The sequence below is a fragment of the Leucoraja erinacea genome, chromosome 19 (genome assembly GCF_028641065.1).
Source record: "Leucoraja erinacea ecotype New England chromosome 19, Leri_hhj_1, whole genome shotgun sequence".
In the NCBI taxonomy this organism is placed as follows: domain Eukaryota; kingdom Metazoa; phylum Chordata; class Chondrichthyes; order Rajiformes; family Rajidae; genus Leucoraja; species Leucoraja erinaceus.
Window position 1 is genome coordinate 17,080,658 of NC_073395.1, and position 25,440 is coordinate 17,106,097.

At 42.0% G+C, this 25,440-nt stretch overlaps 1 protein-coding gene across 5 annotated transcripts in view; it reads left to right on the forward strand.

Moving 5' to 3' along the window:
- Positions 1 to 25,440, forward strand: part of pphln1 (periphilin 1) — a 73,971-nt gene that overhangs the window by 27,202 nt on the left and 21,329 nt on the right. For 4 of the 5 annotated variants that reach the window (XM_055650431.1, XM_055650429.1, XM_055650432.1 and 1 more), the window contains 4 exons: positions 6,588 to 6,769; positions 18,094 to 18,170; positions 20,041 to 20,160; positions 23,489 to 23,608. In XM_055650431.1, coding sequence (XP_055506406.1) covers positions 6,588 to 6,769; positions 18,094 to 18,170; positions 20,041 to 20,160; positions 23,489 to 23,608 — 499 coding nt within the window. The remainder of the gene's footprint in view (positions 1 to 6,587; positions 6,770 to 18,093; positions 18,171 to 20,040; positions 20,161 to 23,488; positions 23,609 to 25,440) is intronic. The other variant, XM_055650433.1, reaches the window with a different exon arrangement.

Sequence of the window (25,440 nt, forward strand, 5' to 3'; positions counted from 1 at the left end):
GATTAATCAGAAGGACAGTGAAACTAGTTGGTGAACTAGGATGGGGGAAAGATGGAGAAAGAGGGAAACAAAGGTTATTTGAAGGTACACAAAAATGCTGGAGAAACTCAGCGGGTGCAGCAGCATCTATGGAGCGAAGGAAATAGGCGACGTTTCGGGCCGAAACCCTTCTTCAGACTGATGGTTAGAGAGGAGGTTGTGAAACTGTCTCTGGAGAGGAGAGGAGAACTTCTTCAAAGTAGGCATACCTTGAGGAGATATCGCAGTGGAGTAGACAAAGTGTTCAAGAAGGAACTGCAGATGCTGGAAGATTGAAGGTACACAAAAATGCTGGAGAAACTCAGCGGGTGCAGCAGCATCTATGGAGCAAAGGAAATAGGCGACGTTTTGGGCCAAAACCCTTCTTCAGACTGATGTTAGTTCAGTTATTTGATGTTAGAGGAATCAATATTCATACCACCAGGTTGTAAGCTACCCAAGCAAAATATGGGATGCTGCTCCAATTTGCATTAGGCCTCACTCTGATAGTGGAGGAAGCCCAGGGCAGACAGGTCAGTGTGGGAATGGGAGAGGGGGTTAAAGCAACTAGGAGATCCCATTGGCCTGAGCGGAGGCCTTCAACGAAATGATCGCAGAGCCTGCACTTCAAGTTTCTTCCTGCATAACAAAGACCTGCAGGTTTGTAGGCTAATTGGCTGCTGTAAATTGGTGCTCGTGTGTAGGTGAGAGGGAGTATCTGGGATGCGGTGGGTGTTGATGGCAATAGGAATAAAATATGGGATTAATGTAGGTTTAGTTTATTATTGTCATGTGTACCAAGGTACAATGAAAAGCTTTTGTTGTGTGCTGTCCAGTTTATATAAAAAAAAAGATTATACATGATTACATTCAAGCCATACACAATATATAGTTAAGTGATAAAGGGTACAACATTTAGTGCAAAGAAATGTCTGGTCAAGTCTGACTAAAGAGGTAGATGTGGAGGTCAGGATCACACTCTAGCTGATGAGGGGGTTGTTCAGTTACCTGTAATAATAGCTGGGAAGAAACTGACCGTGAATCTGGAGTGAGTGACCGGGGTGAGACTGGCCCTTGATTATGCTGGTGGTCCTGCTGAGGCAATGTGAATGGATAGGAGATTGGTTTGTGTGATGGTCTAGACGGACTACATCTCAAACTCTCTGCAGTTTTTTTGTGGTCTTGAATGCAGCTGTTCCAAAATCAGGCTGTGATGCATCCTGATATAATGGGCGGCACAGTGTCGCCATGGTCGAGACGCTGCTACAGTGCCAGAGACCCGGTTTCGATCTTGAGTGTGGGTGCTGTCTGTACGGAGTTTGTGCATTCTCTCTGAGACTGCGTAGGTTTTTCCGGGTGAACGGTTTCCTCTCAACCTCCAAAGATGTACAGGTTTGTAAGTTAATTGACTTTGGTAAATTGTAAATTGACCCTCGTGTGTAGGATAGTGCTAGTGTACTGGGTGATTGCTGGTCAGCGCATAATTGGTGGGCGAAAGGGCCTGTTTCTGCTCTGTACATCCAAAGTAAAATGCTTTCTACAGTGCATCTGTAGAAGTTGGTGATGGTTGTTGGGGACATGCAGAACTTTCTAAGCCATTTAAGGAAGTAGAGGCATTGGTGTGCTTTCTTGGCCATAACTTTGATGTGGCTGGTCCAGGACAAATTGCTGATGACATTTATTCCTATGAACTTGAAGCTTTCGACCATCTCTACTTCGGCGTCATCAATGTATACCAGGGTGTGTGTAATGCTTCGCTTCCTGAAGTCAATCACAATCTCCTTTGTCTTGCTGATATTGAGGTAGAAGATGTTGTTTAGGCACCAAGTTAGAAGGTTCACAATCTGCTTTTGGTACTCCATCTTATTATTTAATACCCGGCCCGCTGCAATGGCGTCATCTGGGAACTTGTAAATTGAGTTGCGATAGTGTTTGGCTGCACAGTTATATGTGTATAATGAGTATAGTTGGGGGCTTGTGTTGCACCAGTGTTGAGAATTATTGTAGAGGATGATTTGTCACCTATTCTCACTGATGGCTTTATGAAGATCGTAGTGGGATTTCTTGTACGGCTCAGAATCATTTGACTTGTGCGCAGCAGTCTTGACCTTCACCTGGAAATGGACCTCATGGTTTCATATAAGGATTGTGTTTCTCGACATGCATTCCTCTACGTACTCACTGATGAAGTCAGTCGCGACAGTGGCGTACTCATTCAGGTTGGCCGCAGATTCCCTGTATATGGAGCAGTCCACTGACTCAAAGCAGTCACGTAGGATGTCATTTGTTTCTGCAGCGAAGCACTGAATGACTTTCTGTAGTGGATCTTCCTGCTTCAGTTTTTGTTTGTGGGCAGGGAATAAAAGCACAGCTAGATGGAATAATCGAAGTTCAGTCTCTTGGGTAAACCATAAGAAGCTGTCAGAATCAATAGTCAATGGACACAACCAAATTCATCTGGCTAGGAATATTGTTTCAGATAGTACACAAACAAAAAAAAAAACAAAGCTGGCCAAGATGGAATTTGGAAATGGTAATCACTTTCTCAATGTAGGAAATATTCTCACAATAAATTCATGTCATATGAACAGAATTAGGCTATTTGGCCAATTGAGTCTACTCCGCCATTCAATCATGGCTGATCTATCTTTCCCTCTCAAATGCATTCTTCCCATAACCTTTAACACCATTACTAATCAGGAACCTGTCAATCCCTGCTTTAAAAATACCCAATCACTTGGCCTCCACAGCCCTCTGTGGCAATGTATTCCATAGATTCTTCGGCTGCAGGCTAAATAAATTATTCCTCATCTTCTTTCTAAAGATGTGTCCTTTTATTCTGATGCTGTGCCCTTTGATCCTAAACTCTTCCACAAAAGGAAACATCCTCGCCACATCCACTCTACCCTTTCATTATTCTGTGAGTTTCAGTGATATATCCCTTCATCCTTCTAAACTCCAAGTACAGCCTCAAAGCAGTCAAATGCTATTCATACATTAACCCAATCATACTGTACCCAGGATCATCCTCGTAAACCACCTCTGGACTCAATCCAACGCCTGCACCTGCACCCCGTCAGATATGGGGCCCAAAACTGCTCACAATACTCCAATTATGGTCTGTCCAGTGCCTGATAAATCTTAAGTATTGCAACCCTGCCTTTATATTCCAGTTCTCGTGAAATGAATGCTAACATTGCATTTCCCTTCCTTACTACCGATTCAATCAGCAAAGTAACCAGTTGGGAATCATGCATGACTACTTCCAAGTCCCTATGCGCCTCTGATTTCTGAGTCCTTTCCCAATTTAGAAGATAGTCCTTTGCCTTTATTCCTACTGCCTCAGTGCATGACTGCACACTTTGCTATGCAGTATTTCATCCGCCCACTCTCCCAACCTTTGTAAACCCTTCTGCAGACTCACTACTTCCTCTTTGCCCCTCCATCTATTTTTGTATCATCCACAAACCTGGCCACAAAGACATCAATACCGTTATTCAAATAATTAATATATAACATGAAATGTAGCAGACCTAACACCGACCCCTGCAGAGCAACAGTAGTCACCAGCAGCCAACCAGAAAAAGCCCCCTTTATTTCCTGTTTGCCATCTGCCAATCTGCTATCTTCTATCCATCAAGTTTCTCCCCTCTAATACCATGAGCTCTCATCTTGTTTAGCAGCCTCTTGTGCAGCGCCTTATCAAAGGCCTTCTGAAAATCCATGTGAACAAAATCAGCTAACTCTTTTGTCTATCCTGCTATTTACTTTTTTTTGTTTAATTTAGAGATACAGTACGGAAACAGGCCCTTCGGCTCACCGAGTCCATGCTGACCAGTGATCCCCGCGCTTTAACAATATCCTACACACACTAGGGCCAATTTACATTTATACCAAGCCAATGCACCTACAAACCTGTACGCCTTTGGAGTGTGGGATGAAACCGAAGATCTCAGAGAAACCCCACACGGTCACAGGGAGAACGTACAAACTCCGTACAGACAACACCCATAATCAGGATCAAACCCAGATCTCTGCTGTGAGGCAGCAATTCCTCAAAGAATTTGAACAGATTTGTCAGTCAAGATCTCCCCTTGACAAAACCATGTTGACCTCAGCCTATTTTATTTTACTCAGAAACCTCATCCTTAATAATGGAATCTAAAGTCAAACAGCCATTGAAATCAGGCTAACTGGCCTATAATTTACCATCTTTTGCCTCGATCCCTTCTTGAATAGTGGAATAATATTTGCTGATTTCTTCTTTGAGCACTCCCGACTAATAATTCTTGAAAGATCACTACTAATGCCTCCACAATCACTAAAGATACCTCTTTCAGATCCCTGGGCGCAGTTCATCTGATCCAGGTGACTTATCCACCTTTAGACCTTTCAGCTTCCCAAGCATCTTTTCCTGAGCAATAGCAACTCCACTAACTTCTGCTAGGTTCACAGAGCTTCACATAGCTTTACATGCACCTCATCTACTGCATCTGGTGTGCGCTATGTGGGCTCCTGTATATTGGCAAGACCAAGTGAAGACTCGGCAACCGCTTTGCCAAACTCTTGCGCTCGGTCCGCCATGGCCTACCGTATCTCCCAGTCTTTAACCAATTTAACTCCCCTTCTCATTCCCGTACTGCCCTATTTGACCTGGGCCGCCTCCATCGCCAGTGTGAGGCCACATTCAAACTGGAGGAATGGCACCTTATATTTTGCTTGGGTAGCTTAAAATCCAACGGTTAGAACATTGAATTTTCCAATTTTAATTAACTAACCCACAATCAACCTCTCATCATTTCGCAACTCTTAAACCTCTTGGGCTGCTTCATTTGTAGCTAGAGGCTTGATTTGGAGAAAACACTTCTTAAAACTTGATTTTAGTTATTATGACCCGTCGTAGTAGCTGTGAAGAAGGCCATGAAAATATGTCATGATGAATGGAAGGCAGATGTACATAAGAAATGTAAGATTTCGAGGATATTAGACCAAGTGTAGGCCCGTTGCATCTGCTACCCCAACGCACCCGTTCCCTACCTGAAGCCCCCACAGGAGGCATGGTCCTCCAACTCGGCCATTCCCGAACGCAAGATTCCAGCACTCCCCTACCTCCCTTTGCAATAGCAATTCGCCCTCCCCCTGCTAGACGAGCTATTGTGACGTCGTCAGTTGAAGCTGGTCGTTTTCAATTCAAAGTCTTTAGATTTTTTTTAAACTTTAATCAGTAATAAGTCAAGAAATAAAGCATAAAATGTTCAGTGAAGGTGCTCTGCCTAGAGGGGAAAAATGTGAACGTAAAAATCTTGTGAAAGTTGGCATTTTTAAAGCTTTAATCGTGAATAACTTGTCAAATATAGGATGAAATCTTCAGTGAGGCTGATCACTGCTAGCTGAGCCATTGTGACATCAGTTGAAGCTGGTTGTTTTAATTTCAAAGTCTTTTGACTGTTTTAGACTTTTAATCAGTAATGAGTCGAGAAATAAAGCATAAATGTTCAGTGAAGATGCTCTCAGCCTCGAGGGGAAAAATGTCAATCGGAATATGGAATAAATGTCATCGTTACCGTGTAGTGTTTTCGCGAAGATGTAAAGACAACCACATATATACACACACACACACACGTGCAAGATCAGACTTTTAATAAGTACTAGACCAAGGGCAGACCTGTTGGGTCTGCTCCCCTAACGCAGCCGTTCCCTACCCGTAGCCCCCACGGGAGATGTCCTCCAACTTAAGCGGCTCAGGAATGAGCAGTGCGGCTGGTTTTAAATGGCGTCTTTGAGGCGAGATGCGGGCGCCAGCAGCCGTTATGGTCGCTGGCCAGTAGGAGGCGACAAAATGAGTGAGTTGGGGGGGGGGGAAGAGAAGGATTTAATGAAAAATGTGGACATAAACATAACAAAATCTAATGAGGAGTGGATAGTTGGAATGAAAAGTGAAATGTCTACCCAAATGGCTGCTCCTATGGGTGAGAAGCCAGTTTATTTTTGAAATATTGGGGGGGGGGGGGAGAAAGATTTGATTAAAAACGTGTACTTAAACACGACAAAATGTAATGAGGAGCGGATACTTTGAAAGAAAAGTGAAATCTCTACCGAAATGGAAAAGATCTCGACGATTGTGCGTCTGGATTCGGCGTGGCAAGGAATCAAAGGAAGAAATGCAGCCGGCAGCCGTACATGTAAATGGATCCATTCCGATTGGACATCTGCGAGCATCGGCCATTCCGATTGGACATCTGCGAGCATTGGGCATTGTGACATCACACGATGGAACGAATCAAAAGGCAGAAAGGCAGCCGGACGGCAGCCGGTCGGATGGCACGAGAGTTTTATATAATAATAAAATAGATAGATAGATAGATTATGATGATACACAGTATATAAAAATATTGTAATGTATTACATAGACCAATGACAAAATAGTTTCTATCCTGAAAGAATTACTATCCTTAAAATGCTGTATAGGTATTACTTTGACTTTGTAATCTTTAAAACACAATATGAGAATTGTAAAGAATAAGTACATTAACAAAGTATTTTAAGTGAATTGTTTGGTATTCTAACAGGGATAACTTAAGAAGAAAGAACTTCTATCCCACCCCACACGGAAGAGAACGTTCACCTCATAAAAGGGAAACTTCCTATTACAGAAGAGAATCTCCTCACAGCCACTCTGGATCAAGCAGCAGAAGCTACTCCCCTGAAAAAAGCAAACAGTCGTCATCCTACCAGTCCCAATTCATTCAAAGTAAGTACATAATTGGAAAGAAAAAAGGCTAACATTTGTGAAGATAGCATTTTGAAATGAGCTAATAGAAAGCAAATTGAATGATTTAAAACTAAATAGATGAGTAAGATGATTAAACAGGTGCTTATGAAATGTCACATATATTCACCCCCTCACATTCCACCTACACTATTGAAGTACTATTTTTACATACTTAAAGAAAACTTGGATTTTTGTAAAATCACTCTGGCAATAAATCTTTGGTGACTAAAGCTTGGCTATGATAAAGACATTGGAAAATAATATTTTCAATGCTCAGGAATAATTGCTGAATGAGAATCAATGTAAAATGCACTAAGTACGGACTTTCATACTGAGTGCTACCGGTCAGCTGCTTCATTTGCATTATGTTCAGCAAATGTTGCTTTTGGCTGATTGTCTTTTAGTCTAGATTCCTGCAGAGTGGGAAGTCAGCAAGTTTTCCAGTGTCCCAGAGGACTACACCAGTGGAAGTGCGTCCAGCTGCAGCTCTTGACTGAAATAATGTGTGGGGAAACTGGAACTGCAGCTGGACAACTTCAGGATTCTCTGGGAGTATGAAAGCGTAGTGTGAGTTACAGCGGGGGGGTCACTTGTAAGGCAGAAAGTAGATGGTCGACCACCTAGATAGTGAGCAGGCAGAGAGTGCATTGTGGCCATTCCACTCCAAAATAAATACACCCTTTTGCATTCTGTTGATGGAGGAGAGAAGAATGTCTTAGATGCAGAAGGAACAGAGGATGGAGGTGGGCAGAAAGGATGTGTAATTGTAAATGATTTTTTTTTTCGTTTTAATGAAACAAAAGAAAATGTTTTCAAAACTCTATGTTCCCAAAATGTTGAACATTTTTCAGAATGTATTTACCGTGCAAAATCTGTTCTTGACATTAATTACAAAGGCCCAATTGCTGTAATTGTATGCTTGCGGCTTCATTTTATTTCTGGCTAGATGAAGTCCCGTACTTATTAATCCAGGTGAAATTAAAGTACTGGCAATGCTCTCAAAAGACAGGAAGTCTGTGGGTGTGAAGCTCTCGACGAAAGTGTAAATTACCCAAGAAAAGTTTATTTTTGCTTTTGATCTTTGTCATTCCTTTTATATTTCCTGTCTCACGTAAGTTTAGATGTCTTCTGTTATTTTTGCACCAATCATTTCAAGTTTCTAAAGGCAGAATATTTTAGTGTTCTACATCTGGAATAGTTTTTAATGGGTCTCTTTGTAGAGTACAAGCACAAACAAATAATGAATGTTTTTACTGTCTGAAGACCTAATGTTTTCAATCCTTCTGTGATACTTGTTCCCCTCTCCATGGTAGACCTGTTGCTCCACAGCAACAGTGACTCGGGTTGAATCCTGACTTCTGGTGCTGTCTGTGGAGTTTTCCCTGTGATTCCGTGCGTTGTGTCCAGGTCCACCGGTTTCCTCCCACATCCCAAAAATGTGCAGGTTTGTAGGTTAATCGGCTTCTGTAAATTGCCCTAATGTGTAGGGTGCGGACCTAACCTTCTAGGCATGTCCGCCAGTCCTGTATTTGTACTTTTTCCACATTCTCTTGTCTGCTTTCTCCTTGTCTCACTATACAACATATCTCCACAGCAATGCAGACTCGACTCATTGAGATATCTCCTTTATCCTATACATCCTTCCCCACCTTTTCACCACCTTAAAACCAACTTTTTTTCTCTTTTTTTCCTTTTCTCTCATGACAGGTCTTTGACCTATATATTGATTTTCTCTCCACAGATCTGATTTTTATTTATAAGTGTGATGTTAATATATGTCCTGCCCTTCCTATTTGGCTCGAGCAGTAGGAAAGAAAGAACAGAAAATTAAAATAAATAACTGTTAATCAAGTCAAGTCAACTTTATTTATCACATACACATACAAGATGTGCAGTGAAATAAAAGTGGCAATGCCTGCTGATTGTGCAAAAACTACCGAACAGAATAGAACAATCAGTATTTACATGTTCGAAAATATTTTTTTACAAATAACACAACACAACAGTAAATTAGTACAGTAAATTAGTCCCTGGTGAGATAAGAGTTTACAGTCCTGATGGCCTGTGGGAAGAAACTCCGTCTCATCCTCTCTGTTTTCACAGCATGACAGCGGAGGCGTTTGCCTGACTGTAGCAGCTGGAACAGTCCGTTGCTGGGGTGCTAGGGGTCCCCCATAATGTTGCTGGCTCTGGATCTACACCTCCTGGTGTATAGGTCCTGCAGGGGGGCGAGTGTAGTTCCCATGGTGCGTTCAGCCAAACGCACTACTCTCTGCAGAATCTTCCTGTCCTGGGCAGAGCAATTCCCAAACCAATTTGTGATGTTGCCGGACAAGATGCTTTCTACAGCCTCAGAGTAGAAGCACTGAAGGATCCTCAGAGAGACTCTGAATTTGCTCAGCTGCCTGAGGTGTTAAAGGCGCTGCCTTGCCTTACTCGCCAGTGCGGCAGTGTGTGTTGCCATATCAGATCCTCTATGATGTGAACTCCCAGGTATTTAAAGCAGCTCGCCCTATCCACAGAAGTCCCATTTATCTCCAGTGGCGTGTACGTCCTCGGATGTTGTGCCCTTCTAAAGTCCACAATCAGCTCCTTAGTTTTTGTGACATTCAAGAGGAGGCTGGTGTCCTGACACCAGAGTGCCAGATCAGCCACCTCCTCCCGGTAGGCCTTCTCATCGTTATCATAGATCAGGCCCACCCACCAAAGTAAATACAGCAAACTGTGATTTTAACAGGCCTCTTTATAATGGATTATGGTTGTAGCAATGGCTGCCTACAACACCCTTGGCTCGCACTGCATCCCTGGCTGCTTGATGTGCAGAGGGATCGTGGTCAAAGTTAATAGCTCACTGAAGGTGATAGGGTGGTGAAGAAGATGTATGGGATGCTTGCCTCTGTTGAATGTAAGAGTAAGGAAGTCATGATGCAGCTCTATAGAATTTTGGCAAGACTGCATTTGGAGTATTGCGTGTAATTTTGGTCGCCCCATTACAGGAAAGAGGTGAGGCATTGCAGAGGGTGCAGCGGTTATTTACCAGAATGCTGCCTGGATTAGAGGGTTTCAACTACAGGGAGAAGTTAGATAAACTTCGATTGTTGCTCTGGACTGTTTGAACTTTAAGGGAAACTTGATAGGTATATGAAATTATGAGAAGCATAGATAGGGTAGACAGTCAGAACCTTTTTCCCAGGGAGGAAATGTCCAACACTAGAGGCATAGCTATAAGGCGAGAGGGGAAATATTTAATAGAGATTTGCGGGGGAAGTTTTTTTACATTGAGTAGTGGGGGCCTGGAACGCACTGCCAGGTGTGGTGGTGGAGGCAGAAACGATAGTGGTATTTAGGAGGCTTTTAGATAGCCACATGGCAGTGCAAGGAATAGATGGATATGGATCATGTACAGGCAGATGAGATCTGTTTAATTTGGGATCAAGTTTGGCACAAACATTGAGGGCTGAAGGGGCCATTCCTGTGCCACCCTGTTCTATTTTCTAATTGAGATGGGGAGGGACAGTGACATGCAGTTTGCTGGATGTTGTACAGTTGGGAGACATCAGGGTGTTCTGGTAGTTGAGGAGGAGAGGTGGGATCAACAGCAAAGGGGCAATGGAAATTGATTGAGTTAGTTGGGAATGGTGTGAGTGTCTATGAATGTAGATAATTAATTTACTTTGCTTCAGGCCTTTAATCTAAGGACTATATTACAAAGACTTGTCCTCGGAGTGCCTCATAACTGGTAACTCAGGCCAATGCGTATTTACCTGCAGTGTGCCAAAAACAGGATTGCATGAGGAATTATATCATCCAATGTATCCCTAATATGGAAATTGCATCATAATGGTGATTGATGCCAAAAAGTAACTAGATGAATGTTATAACTGACAAGCAATGCCTCTGAAATGGTCATTGTGCTTCGCTCCAGGAACAACTTAAAAGGGCAGTGCAATGCAATTGAATTTTCTGGCAATTATATCATTCATGGTACAGTAACGTCAGTGCCTAGATCAATTGAAGTCGTTCTGTTGTATTTTAGTAAATTCTGATTGATGTTGTGGAGATTCTCCTAAATCACTGGAACATCAATAGTTATCAAACTACTTTTTCATGGGAAGTCATGAATTATTCTTTCAATGTGAGCCACTGTAAAAATCACGATCAAAATCTTACAGATGTTTTCATCATGCAACACTCACTGGCACATGAAAAATTGAATTTTTGAGTTTTACTTGTGTCTTGTAAGTTTGCTGAGAGGAATGTAAGAATAAACAGTGGTTATTTATCTAATGGGTTTTGATATGGTACCCCATTATCTATCTATCTATCTATCTATCTATCTATCTATCTATCTATATTACTAAAAGTCTGTTCTTGACCGGTTTTGGCGATCTGTGCTGCGATTTCCGAGAGAACGCCGCCACCTACGGCCGTTATTTTTGGCCACCTCGCTCTATGCCGCATGTGTGCCGAGGATTTTTCCAGTCGATGATAAATGACAGAGATATTAATGATTTTACAAAATTCCCCATCCTCTCTGCTGCCCCCGCGGCGGCAGGGGGGATGGACTATAAAACCAGGAAGTGGTGTGCCTCAATTAGTCTGCAAGCTGGAGGAAGGCAGAGGGTCATGTTTCTCTGAGCTGTGAATAACACTGAACACATGTTCACACAACTGTGAGTAAGTACCCTTAATGTGGTTTTGAAAATGAAAATATGGTTAAAGTAAAAACTCACTGCCTGCAAATGGTTGTTTGGGGGGGTTTGGGTTGAAATAAAAAGGCACTCTACCCCCCTCTCCTCTCCCCCCCCCCCCCCTCTCCTCTCCCCCCCCCCCCCCTCCCCGCTCCTCCTCCCCCCACCCCTCTCCCTCCCCCCCCCCTCCCCCCTCCCCCTCTCCCCCCCCTCTCTCCCCTCCCCTCGCCTCCCCCTCGCCTCTTCCCCTCCCTCTTCCCTCCACTCACTCCCCTCCCCTCCCCCCCACCTCCCCTCTCTCGCACCCACCCTCCCTCTCTCCTCCCACCACCACCCCTCTCCCTCGTGCCCCTCTGTGTCTCCTCTCTCCTGCCCTCACTCTCTACCCCCCCCCCCCCCCTTTCTAGATGAGACTGCCTATGCGTCAGTAGATAGGGTGGTTATGGGGTAAAGGAGCAAATTAATAATATTAATATAATATCAAGGGGGGTAATTAGCGTCCTCCCGGGGGGGGATAGTTAGTGTGTCCTCTGCATGCCGCCTCCCCTCCCCCCCCACAACCGCACGTTGGGGGAACAGACCCAACGGGTCTGCACTTGGTCCCCTCCCTGTTGATCACCGTGCCCTCAGGATATTCTCTGAGAGAATGAATTGCCGATTTCAAATTCTCTCCCCCCCCCCCCAAAGAGTCTAGATGTGCTATTGCAAGTTGGGGGCTATGCGTGTTACATTCAGTAGATAGGGTGGTTATGTTTGGGTAAAAGGAGCAAATTAATAATATTAATATAATATCAAGGGGTAATTAGCGCAGTGCGTCGGGGGGGGGACAGTCACTGAAAGTTGGGTCACCGGTTGTGATGCTACAATTTATTGCAAGCAGAATGCCGCCCCCCCCCCCCCCCCCCCCCCACAACCGCACGTTGGGGGAACAGACCCAACGGGTCTGTACTTGGTCTAGTAATGAATAAAGTTGATCACCGTGGGGTCAGGATATTTCCTGAGAGAATGAATTGCCGATTTCAAATTGATTTCGGGGGGAAAAAACAAAGAGTGGGAGTTAAGGGCAGCTATTCACAGTGGGGGAGAAAGGGTGAATGAGTTCTCTGAGAGTTAGTGTTACATTCCACTCATGCTCAATATTTACATCATGACAGACCAAATTTCTATATTTTCTGATGATACTGTTTGGGGATGTCGGGTGGTGAATCAAGTTCCACATAGCTAAATGCAAAGTTGAATTTTTTGGTAGAAAGTTACTTATTGCAGGGAGTCGGAAGTAAAATAAATTGCGACTACAAACACACCAATCACTGAAAGTTGGGTCACCGGTTAGCAACTAAGATGCTACAATTTATTGCAAGCAGAATAGAATTGAAACATAGAGTTTCACCTACATAACTACACCCGTATTGAGTTTGAGTGCAGAAAGTAGAGTTTTGTATTTTGGGATATGGCTATCTGAGATGGATGCAATGAGAAACATATCAGAAGAGAATGTCTAAACTGGCCCCTTTCTCATGAATAAAAATGTTGAGAGTTGACATAATAGTCATTAAAATGATGTAAGATTTTTGTTGTGGTTATGGAGAAAATGTTTCCACGTAGCGAAAACTACAAGAAGCGTTTAATGTAAGAGTCATCAGGAAATCATGTAAAATTCAGAAATGTTTTCACTGTGGTGAGAGTGTGAAACAATACTACGGAGAGTAGTTGAAGTGAATGGTGTAATTGTATTTAAAAAATAGGCTATACAAACGTGAGAAAGAAGTAATAAAGATTCACAATCATACATTTAGCTGAGGAAACATGGAAGGAGGTTTCAGTTAAATGCCAAAAGGCCATTATATTGTATACAATACAATAGGGACAACAATCAATGCTGATAATTTATTTAGAGCACATGGTAACCATCTCAATCATCTGATATTGTCTCACCATTCACTTTTTCTGGTTTTCCCCATAACCCTTAATTCCACTCGAGTCCTAACATTTGTCACCACTTTGAATACACAGAATGATGCAACAACTGAATTTCTGGGGTGAGGCAATACCCTCTCAGAAAGGAAATGCCATTTAATCTCAATTTTAGCCTGCTGTTTGTTCGCGGATGCTGCTGTTGCTTATTATAAAACCATACATTTTTGGTAATGTTCAGATTTCATGTATTTAATTCTAAATAGTTTAAGTAGTGTAAAATACAGAGGGCTTAGTACCAAGTTATATGGAATCTGTCACTCCGCATTGGTCTAATCAGCCACAAGTGATGATGCTCCAGCCGAGGTTTGGAGCAAGCAGCCAACAACTAGGATGCATCACCCATGGTCAGTCATGATCGAGGGGGGCCTACGACGGCCCCTGGTTCTGGACTCCCCCAACATCGGGAACATGTTTCCTGCCTCCAGCCTGTCAAATCCCTTAATAATCTTATATGTTTCAATAAGATTCCCTCTCATCCTTCTAAATTCCAATGTATACAAGCACAGTCACTCCATTCTTTCAACATATGACAGTCCCGCCATCCCGGGAATTAACCTTGTGAACCTACGCTGCACTCCCTCAATAGCAAGAATGTCCTTTCTCAAATTTGGAGACCGAAACTGTACACAATACTCCTGTGGTCGCACCAGGGCCCTGTAAAACTGCAGAAGGACCTCTTTGCTCCTATACTCAATCCTCTTGTTATGAAGGCCAACATGCCATTAGTTTTCTTCACTGCCTGCTGTACCTACATGCTTACTTTCAGTGACTGATGTACAAGGACACCCAGCTCTCGTTGTACTTCTACTTTTCCCAACTTGACACCAAAGATAGTAGAGGAGCTCCTCTAGTATTTTTGCCTGACACCATTCAGATAATAATCTGCCTTCCTGTTCTTGTCACCAAAGTGGATAACCTCACATTTATCCACATTAAACTTCATCTGCCATGCATCTGCCCACTCACCCAACCTGTCCAAGCCACCCTGCATCCTCCTCACAGTTCACACTGCCACCCAGCTTTGCATCATCTACAAATTTGCTAATGCTACTTTTAATCCCTTCATCTAAATCATTAATATATATTGTAAATAGTTGCGGTCCCAGCACTGAGCCTTGTGGTACCCTACTAGTCACTGCCTGCCATTCTGAAAGGGACCCGTTAATCCCTACTCTTTGTTTCCTGTCTGCTAACCAATTTTTTGTCCATGTCAGTGCCTTACCCCCAACACCATGTGCTCTAATTTTGCCCACTAATCTCCTATGTGGGACCTTATCAAGGCTTTCTGAAAGTCCAGGTACACTACATCTGCTGGCTCTATAATTCCCTGTTTTCTCTCTCTCTCTCTCTCCTTTCTCAAAAAGTGGGATAACATTAACCACCCTCCAATCCACAGGAACTGATCCTGAATCTATATAACATTGGAAAATGATCACCAATGTGTCCACGATTTCTAGATCCACTTCCTTAAGTACCCTGGGATACAGACCATCAGGCCCTCGGAATTTATCAGTCTTCAGTCCCATCAGTCTACCCAACGCCATTTCCTGCCATGTGAATTTCAAGAAAGATGTGGAGGCTTTGGAGAGGGTGCAGAGGAGGTTCACCTGAATGCTGCCTGCATTAGAGGGTTTCAGCTGCATGGAGAGGTAGGATAGACTTGGATTATTTTCTCTGGAACGCTGGAGGTTGAGTGGACTACTTGATAGAAGTATGTACAATTTGGAGAGGCATAAATAGGGTAGACAGGGAAATGTTCAACACTAGAGGGCATAGCTATAAGATGAGAAGGGGAAAGTTTAATGGAGATGAGCATGGCAATTATTTTACACAGACTGGTGGCGGCCTGGAACGCATTGCTAGGGGTGATGGTGGAAGCAGACATGATAGTGGCATTTCAGAGGGATAGAGGGATAGAGGGATATGGATCATGTACAGGCAGATTAGATTAGTTTAACTGGGCATCATGTTCGGCACAAACATTGTGGGCCAAGGGCCCACTCCTGTGCCATTCTGTCTAGAAATCCAGATGTCAACTGCTGGAAAATGGGATTAGTAAAATTGGGTAATTGATGGCTGGTTGAACACAGACCGGTTTTGAGCTGTGTGACCCTATCTGTGACTCTCTATTTTTAACTTCTGATGATAAACACCATTATTGATATCCAAACCCTGTGTTTAATTGAGTTATTGTAATTAATATCCTTGGGTTGGGAAATTGCAGTTCCAGATTTGCAATTAACCCTTTAAGACGTATGGCACTCAACTCGAAATAATCTTCAACCTTTTTGTGCATAAACCATCCCTGTGGCACTGCAAGGTCAGCTCCTGTTCCTTCTGGCTCATAGAATGTAGAACAGTACAATACAAAAACAGACGGTTCGGCCCACAATGTCTGTGATGAACATGATGCCAAGACCATCTCTTATCTACCTGCATATAATCCATATCCCTCCATTCTCAGCATATCCATATGCCTATTCATAAATCTCATAAATGCTACTATCGTATCTGCCTCAATCACCAACACCAGCAGTGTGTTCCAGGCCCTCACGACCTTTGTGTAAAAATGTTGACCGGCACATCTCCTTTAAACTTTGCCCCCCTCACTTTAAGGCTATGCCCTCTCATTTTGAATTTTTCCATCCTGGGGAAAAAAAGGTTCTGACTGTCTACCCTATCTATGCCTCTCATAATTTTATATACTTCCAGCAGGTCTTCCCGCAACCTCCAGCAATCCAAGTCTGTCCAACCTCTCCCTGTAGCTAATGCCCTCTAATCCAGGCATCTTTCGGGTAAACGTTCTAGTTAGCTAACCTTCATGTTTCATCTTTTCTCCCCATATTGCTATTTGGTTACCTTCTGTTGGTCGTTAAAAGCTTCCCAATCATCTACCTTCCCACTAATCTTTGCAATATTATATGCCTTCTCTTTTAGTTTTATGTTGTCTTTGATTTCCTATATCAGTCACGGTTGCCTCATTCTTCCCTTAGAATCTTTCTTCCTCTTTGGGATGAAAAGGTCCTGCGTCTTCTGAATTATTATCAGAAACTCCTGCCAATGCTCTGTGCCATCATTCCTGCTAGGGTCCCTTTACAATCAACTTCAGCCTGTTCCTCCCCAATGCCTCTGTAGTCATCTTTACTGAACAGTAATATCAACATATCTGATTTCATCTTGTCCCTCTCAATTGCAGGTTGAATTTTATGTTATGGTCACAACCTTCTTAGCCTTTAGCTTCCAAATCAAATCTGGTTCATTACATAGAAACTCATTAACCATCCTTCCATACTTCTATGCTAACTGTTGTGTAAAAACACCAGAGGTTGCTATCGGTGTACTCCAATATTATAGCATGCAGTAACAATTTTATTGTCGTTTTAACCACAAATTGCAGTCAGATGTGTCCGCTGCAAGAGGTACATTTCATTCTACTGTTGGGTCACTTATTATCTTAAGAATACAATTTAAAAAATAACTAGACTTTCTGGAGCACTAGTATGGGTGTTGTGGGCCGAAGGGACTGGTTTCCAGAGGGCTAGTGCGGACATTGTGGGCCAAATGGATTCTTGGGGTTCTTTTTAAAAAAAAAATCTGAGTGAAATCTCAGTGAAAGGCGCTTTTTCTGGACTTTTCCTGGCCTGGCACGAGCCTCTTGGGCCAAAATGCTCCTCCTGGGCTAATATGAGCATTTTGGGCAAAAGGGACTGGTTTCTTGGCTAATAGGGGCCTTGTGGGTCGAAATTAGTGGTTTTGGCAGGCCAAACAACTCATTTCATTTCCAATTGCATTGCAGTTTCAAGCACAGGACAGGCCGAATAGCTAATTGCATTTTCATTTCACTTCCATTGCCATTGCAGTTTCAAGCACAGGGCAGGCCAATCCAAACAGCTCATTGCATTTTCACTTTATTTCCATTGCCATTGCACTTTAAAGCAGAGTGCAGGCTCAAGCCAAACAGCTGATTGTATTTTCACTTTATTTCCATTGCCATTGCAGTTTCAAGCACAGGGCAGGCCAAACAACTCATTTCATTTTCATTAAGGGCTAACAAATCATTTATTCAAGTACATTGCATACTCACAGTGTTCTGTAGTTTCCCAGCTCAGACAGAGTCGTGACCTCTCCCTCGCCATCTTGCAGACAAAGTGAGCCAAGCCCACCCTTCTGGGTTTATAGTCCCTCACCCCTCCCACCAGAAGGGGCGTGGCCTTCATGGCGGTGATTGACAGGAGAGAAAATCTCAAGATTTTTTTAAATGCTAATAAGTCTTTTATTTTTCATCGAGGTAAGATGGGCCAAAAATCACAGCCATATGTGGTAGCGTTTTTTTTTCTAAAATCAAAGCACAGTGCAAACAGGAAGTTGTCAAGATGACACTTTTAATTATATAGATATTATTAAAATTTGTGTTTCCAGAAGTGAAACTTTCATCACATAAATGCATAGAATAAAACCTTGTCCTTTCATTTTGCTTGAAAAATTGAAATTAAATCAATTACATGCCTTTAGTTATCTTCATCAGGATACGGAATTGTTTGGATAAAGAGAATTGAATAATTAACTGAACATATCTTATGCCTAAAGACTGGATCTGCTTTCAACGCTTATTTAAAGTTTCTGTTGTATTCCCAGATGAAAGATCTGTTTGTGCATTGAACCCTTCAAGAGATGTATCTCCATCCATTTCAGTGCCACCAGTTTCTTCAAAGGTAAACTCAATGTTATGTGTACGTATACATTATTCAACAATCACCGGGAAAGAATAAGTAATATGTTATGGAATATCTTATCAAATAAGTTAATCTATGCAAAGCCATGAACATCCAAATTAATTATATAAATACAGTACTGTGAATTGTGTGTAACCGAGTGATTATAGCAATAAGTATTTTGCCTCTGCGACCATGAGGCTGTTTTACCCGTAGTAGGATTGGCAAAATTGCATAGGAATCTATTATATAAACGTAACAATGTAGATGGAATTTTTGTTTATAATGGGGATTTAATTAGTCCTGTTTGCCCTTGTTCAATTGTTCCTCTTCTCTAGTTCCACCACCTGAACATTGCTTACTACGTTCAGTGCTCGGCAAGAACAAGTGTAGACTACTTCTCTACACTTGACGACTTCGCTGAACATTTGCGCTTAGTTAGGCCTGTTGAGTCTCCTGGTTGTCAATTATTTTAACTCCTTTCTCATTCCTGTACCAACCTTTCTATCCTGGTCGCCTCCAATGTCAGAGGAACACTACATGCAAATTGGAGGAAGAATACATCATATTCTGCTTTAGTAGTTTACAACCCAGCGGTATGAACGGTGAATTCTCCTATTTTAAGTAACTACCCCACGGCACCCTCTTGCTCTGTCGCTCTCCCTCTCTCTCTGTCTCTCTCTCTGTCTCTCTCTCTGTCTCTCTCTCGCTCTCTCTCTCTTGGTTCTTGGTCCTCCAAAATATTCCAAATGGAATTTAAACTGGAGGTGGTGAAGGGAGGGCTTAAGCCAGAAAGGGTTATTGGGAAGAAAGAGCTACTTTAAATTTAGTTGCATCTGGTTGGGTAACTATAGTAGGGTGGAGATTATTCCATGCTTTAATTGTGCGGGGGAAGAACAAATTGCTGTACACATCTGTCTTTGTAGCTGGGATCACAAATTGGATCGAATGCCCTCGTCTGCTCCTAATTGGTTTGGGTTTGGTGTAGGTCTTGTAATCTATGTCGAGCTGACCATTTAACATTTTGTAAAAACAGGTCAAACGGTGAGCTTCACGTCTGTCATGGAGAGGGTTCCACCCCAGAGAATTCAGAAGTTTGGTGACACTCGCTTCTCTCTCATAGGTGTTAGTAACAAATCGAGCTGCCTGTCTTTGCTCTCTCTCTTGTGCCCTTGCTCACCACTCTTTTCCCATCCCTCCTGTCCTCTTCTACTTGTATACATCTCTTTGGCTTTGCGTTTCACTCCTCTCCCTTCCTTTTCTAACGCCATTTTGTCTCATTTTTTCCCTTGCTTTTGACCACTAATATGCCAGTCAAACTGCCCTCACCTGTATCCGCCTATCATTTGACATGGATAAAGTTTGTCCCACCACCACTTCTTTTCCAGCATTCTTCCACCAACTACAATCAGTTTGAACAAGGTCCCAGCCTGAAACGTCACTTATCCAGTCCCTTAACAGTTGCTGCCTGACCTGCCGAGGTACTCCAGCACTTTGTGTTTTGCACCTGAACATTGCTGCCAGGCCAGAGAACATGTGTACGACACTGCAGGAGGTTACTTAAATTTTGAATCATGTTGTAGCTAATAGTTCATCTACTTTGCTAAATTCTGTATAGATATATGAAAGAAAATCCACCTTCAATTAGAATAGTTTATAATTTGTAGGAAGTAACTTATTAGCATGCTTACTTACTGTCACGTTTGGCAGTAGGTAAGCAGCTAGGATTAGTTCCTTTCTTCCCACTCTATGCACTAAGAATAGCAGAAATTATGGACCAAAAGGTTTTTGTTCTGTAAGTGCGGGGAGAACACCAAATATAACTGAAATTAGAGGCTCTGAAGTAACATGCTTTTTTTAATTTAATTAGAGTACAAACTTTTATAAAAGCACCAAAACATGTGATGACTTGAATAAAGACATTGAGACTGATTGGAGTTCTGAACAGCAGCAAATTCCAGAACTGGAAATAAATGAACATGATACAGGTGTAAGTATACCAATTAAAATGATTTGCTACAATGTTTAAGCTTTTTTTCAGTTGTACTGAGTTAATCAAATAAAGTTAGATGCGCATTTAAAGGCCAACTGATTTTCATAACTTTCCACCATCTTGGTCATTTTTCTGTCTGTGACTTAAAAGTATTGATTACCAGCTTCCCAGAGCATCTTTCTCATCACAATCTCTTCATTTAATCTCTGTGCTGAATAATTTGTTATCCTTTGATTGCATCATGAACTGAATGTCTGATCCTCAGTCCTTCAGTATCTTGCCCCTATCTATTACTGACTGTTTTTCTTATTTACCCACCTCTCTGCAGCCATGAATGGTGGAGCAAGCCCATTTGTCTGATGCACTTGTTTCATATGTTTTTAACCAGTCATTCATTTGACCCCACATGCAGCCTTACTTCGAAGGGTCTTGACCCGAAACATTGCCTTTTTCCTTCACTCCATAGATGCTGCCTCACCCGCTGAGTTTCTCCAGCATTTTTGTCTACCTTCAATTTTCCAGCATCTACAGTTCCTTCTTAAACATCCTAAGCTTTATCAGTAAGATAATTTTTTGACTTGATCTCCATTTGCACTTACAACACTTGCTTAGAAAATTTACAATACAAAGGGCACAGTAGAAGATCATTTAGTACATTGTAAAAATCAGTTAAAAATAGTGCTAACTAGCTTAATCTCACCGTTCAATGTTCTTTACCCCCAGATAATAAGTACCGTTTAAATATGATAACCTCTGCCTCTACCATCATCCATATTAAATCTATTTCAAAATTCAAGAGAGTTTATTGTCATGTGTCCCAGATAGGACAATGAAATTCTTGCTTTGCATCAGCACAACAGAATATAGTAGGCATAAATAAATACAGAACAGATCAGTGTGACCATATACCATTGGATATATATATATATATATACACACATAAATAAGCAGATAAAGTGCAATGGGCTATTAATGTTCAGAGTTTTGTTTGAGTTGAGTTTAATAGCCTGATGGCTGTGAGGAAGCAGCTATTCCTGAACCTGGATGTTGCAGATTTCAGGCTCCTGTACCTTCTACCTGAAGGCAGCAGGGTGATGAGTGAGTGGCTAGGATGGTGCGGGTCCTTGATGCTGCTGCCAGCCTTTTTGAGGCAGTGACTGCGATAGATCTTCTCCGTAATCCTTCTAACAGATTAAATCTCTGCCCCCCCCCCCCTCCCTGGTTGTTCCTGCCATGACTGCAAATGGGAACAGAAAATCCCATCTCTTGCCATTCTAGATTAAACCCCCCTGAGTAGCACTAACATGGTCACAGTAGCACAGCAGTAGAGTTGCTGCCCTACAGCGAATGCGGCGACGGAGACCCGGGTTCGATTACGACTACGGGTGCTGTCTGTACGGAGATTGTACGTCCTCCCCGTGACCTGTGTGGGTTTTCTCCGAGATCTTCGGTTTCCTCCCACACTCCAAAGACGTTTGGAGGTTAATTGTCCCTAGTGGGTGTATGATAGTGTTAATGTGCGGGGATCACTGGTCGGCGCAGACCCGGTGGGCTGAAGGGTCTGTTTCCGTGCTGTATCACAAAAGTAAACTAAACTTAAAAAAAACCTAATCTAAACTAAACCTCTCTGTAAGGATGTTCAAGAAGGAACTGCAGATGCTGGAAGATCGAAGGTACACAAAATTGGAGGAGAAGGAGAAGGGTCTGAAGAAGGGTTTCGGCCCGAAACGTCGCCTATTTTCTTCGCTCCATAGATGCTGCTACACCCGCTGAGTTTCTCCAGCAATTTTGTGTACCCTCTCTGTAAGGATGTTGGTGCCCCATCAGTTCAGGTGTAACACATCCCACTTGTATAGGTCACTTCTGCCCCAGAAAAGAGCCCAAAAATCTGAATCCCTGCCCCCTGCACCAACTCCTCAGCCCCATATTCATCTGTCCTATCCTATTGCACACATGGCATCGGTAGTAATCCAGAGATTATCAACCTTGAGGTCCTGCATGTTAATCTTTTGCTTCTCGTTAGTTTTCAATTCACATTGAGGCAAATCAAAAAACTAGGTGTAGGAAATTTGAAATAAAAACAGATAATGCTGATAAAAACAGTGGTGCTCAACAACATTTCTCCATAGATGCTGCTTAGCCTGAGTATTCCTGGAACTTTCTGTGATTAATAGGTCTCATTATCGACTGTAATTGGTCACTAAAAGACGCTTTGTTGAGTTAGTTGAAGCCTTGTTGTAACCTGGGAAGGACCTAACCCTATTGCCAGCATTCTTGTCAAACAATCACTTAACCACTTACTTTTTACTTGTGTGTATTATGCTGTTTGAATTTCAAGCCAACTAGGTTTGTGACTGAGCCTTATTTAAAAGAACAAGTAAACTGTGTACATAAAGAAAATGCTGTCTTTGACAACATCATAATTTCACTCCTAAAGTTATTTATCCAGAAGTATTACAGGATGGCACAATGTTATGGCATCAAGACAATCATGCATATAACTCGTGGTTAAAGTAGTGTTGACAGATTCCCAAGGTCGCTGATGGAGGGCTACTGCATTTTTCTTTTCATCTATGTTCAAACAACTCAACAAGTACACCAATGAGATTGGATTATCACCTCATATTTGAGTTGCTTCCGATGTTTACTTTATTGGGTAAACTAAAGGGATTTTCATTTCACACTTGCACTTTATAAAGTCTGTCATTCACAGTTAAAATGGGAAGATAAAAGGCACTATTTAACATTTGTCATTTTTGACTTTAATATGCTATTCAAATGGTGTTAGCAGATAACTTGGATGATCTTGAGATGCATACACTGGGCGCTATTGAAATTATAGACCCGAGTCAAACAGATCATCGCACTAGAACAATTGCTGATTGTTCCCAGCCTGGAACGTCACTTATCTAGTCCCTTAACAGTTGCTGCCTGACCTGCTGAGTTACTCCAGCACTTTGTGTTTTGCTGCCAGGCCAGAGAACATGTGCACAACACTGCAGGAGGTTGCTTAAATTTTGAATCATGTTGCAGCAAATAGTTCATCTACTTTGCTAAATTCTGTATAGATATAAGAAAGAAAATCTACTGTCAATCAGAATAGTTTATAATTTGTAGGAAGTAACCTATAAGCATGCTTACTTACTGTCACATTTGACAGTAGGTAAGCAGCTAGCATTATTTCCTTTCTTCCCATTCTATGCATTAAGAATAGCAAAAATTATGGGCCAAAGTTTTTTTTGTTCTGTAAGAGTGGGAAAAGAGAACCCCAAATATAACTGAAATATGAGGCTCAGAAGTTAAATGCTTATTTTTATTTAATTAGAGTACAAACTTTTATAAAAGCACCAAAACATGTGATGACTTGAACAAAGACATTGAGACAGATTGGAGTTCTGAACAGCAGCACATTCCAGAACTGGAAATAAATGAACATGATGCAGGTGTAAGTATGCCAATTTAAATCATTTGCTACAATGTTTAAGCTTTTTTTCAGTTGTACTGAGTTAATCAAATAAAATTAGATGTGCATTTAAAGGCCAACTGATTTTCATAACTTTCCACTGGCCAACTAATTTTCATAACTTTCCACTAACTAATTTTTCTGTTTGTGACTTAAAAGTATTGATTACCAGCTTCCCAGAGCATCTTTCTCATCATAATCTCTTCATTTAATCTTTGACTGAATAAGTTGTTACCCTTTGTTATTGCTGCATGGACTGAATGTCTGATCCTCAGTCCTTCAGTATCTATTACTGACTGTTTATCTTATTCACCCTCCTCTCTGCAGCCATGAATGATGGAGTAGGCCCATTTGTCTGATGCACTTGTTTCATATGTTTTTAACCAGTCATTCATTTGACCCCACATGCAGCCTTACTTCCTAAGCATTCATTATCAGTAAGATGATTTTTGACGATCTCCATTTGTACTTACATCACTTGCTCAGAACATTTACAATACAAATGTCACAGTAGACCCATTTAGTGCATTGTAACATGTTAAAAAATAGTGCTAACTAGCTTCATCCCACTGTTCAGTGTTCTTTACCCCCAGATAATAACTAGATTTATACATAGTACTTTTTAAATATGATAACCTGCCTCTACCATCATCCATATTAAATCTATGTCCTGATCTTCTCTGTAATCCTTCTAACATTATAAATATCTACCCCCCTGGTTGTTCCTACCATGTCTGCAAATGGGAACAGAAAATCCCATCTCTTGCCATTCTAGATTAAACCCCACAGAGTAGCACTAACACTGTCACGGTGGCGCAGCGGTAGAGTTGCTGCCTTACAGCTAATGCAGCGACGGAGACCCGGGTTGGATATCGACTATGGGTGCTGTCTGTACGGAGTTTGTACATTCTTCCTGTGACCTGCGTGGGTTTTCTCCGAGATGTTCGGTTTCCTCCCACATTCCAAAGATGTACAGGTTTGTAGTTTAATTGGCTTGGTAAATGTAAAAATTGTCCCTAGTGGGTGTAGGATACTGTTAATGTGCAGGGATCGCTGGTCGGCGTGGGCCGAAGGACCTGTTTCCGCGCTGTATAACTAAACTAAACTAAACACAACCAAACTAAACCTCCCCAGTAAGGATGTTGGTGCCCCATCAGTTCAGTTGCAACCCATCCCTCTTGTATGTCACCTCCGCCCCAGAAAAGAGCCCAATAGTCTAAAAATCTGAATCCATGTCCCCTGCACCAACTCCTCAGCCACATATTCATCTGTCCTGTCCTATTAAACACATGGCACTCGTAATAATCCAGAGATTACCAACCTTGAGGTCCTGCATTTTAATCTTTTGCCTCTTGTTAGTTCTCAGCTCTCATTGAGGCAAAGCAAAAAATTGTGGGCGTAGGAAATTTGAAATAAATACGTATAATGCTAGTGGTGCTCAACAATATTTCTCCATAGATGCTGCTTAGCCTCCTGAGTATTCCTGGCGCTTTCTGTGTTTAATTGGTCTCATTACAAACTGTAATTAGTCACTGTAAAAGATGCTTTGCTGAGTTAGTTGAAGCCTTGTTGTAACCTGGGGAGAACCTAACCCTATTGCCAGCATTCTTGTCAAACAATCACTTAACTACTTACTTTTTACTTGTGTGTATTATGCTGTTTGAATTTCAAGCCTACTAGATTTGTGACTGAGCCTTATTTAAAAGAACAAGTAAACTGTACATAAAGAAAATACTGTCTTTGACAACATCATAATTTCACTCCTAAAGATATTTATCCAGAAGTATTACAGGATGGCACAATGTTTTGGCATC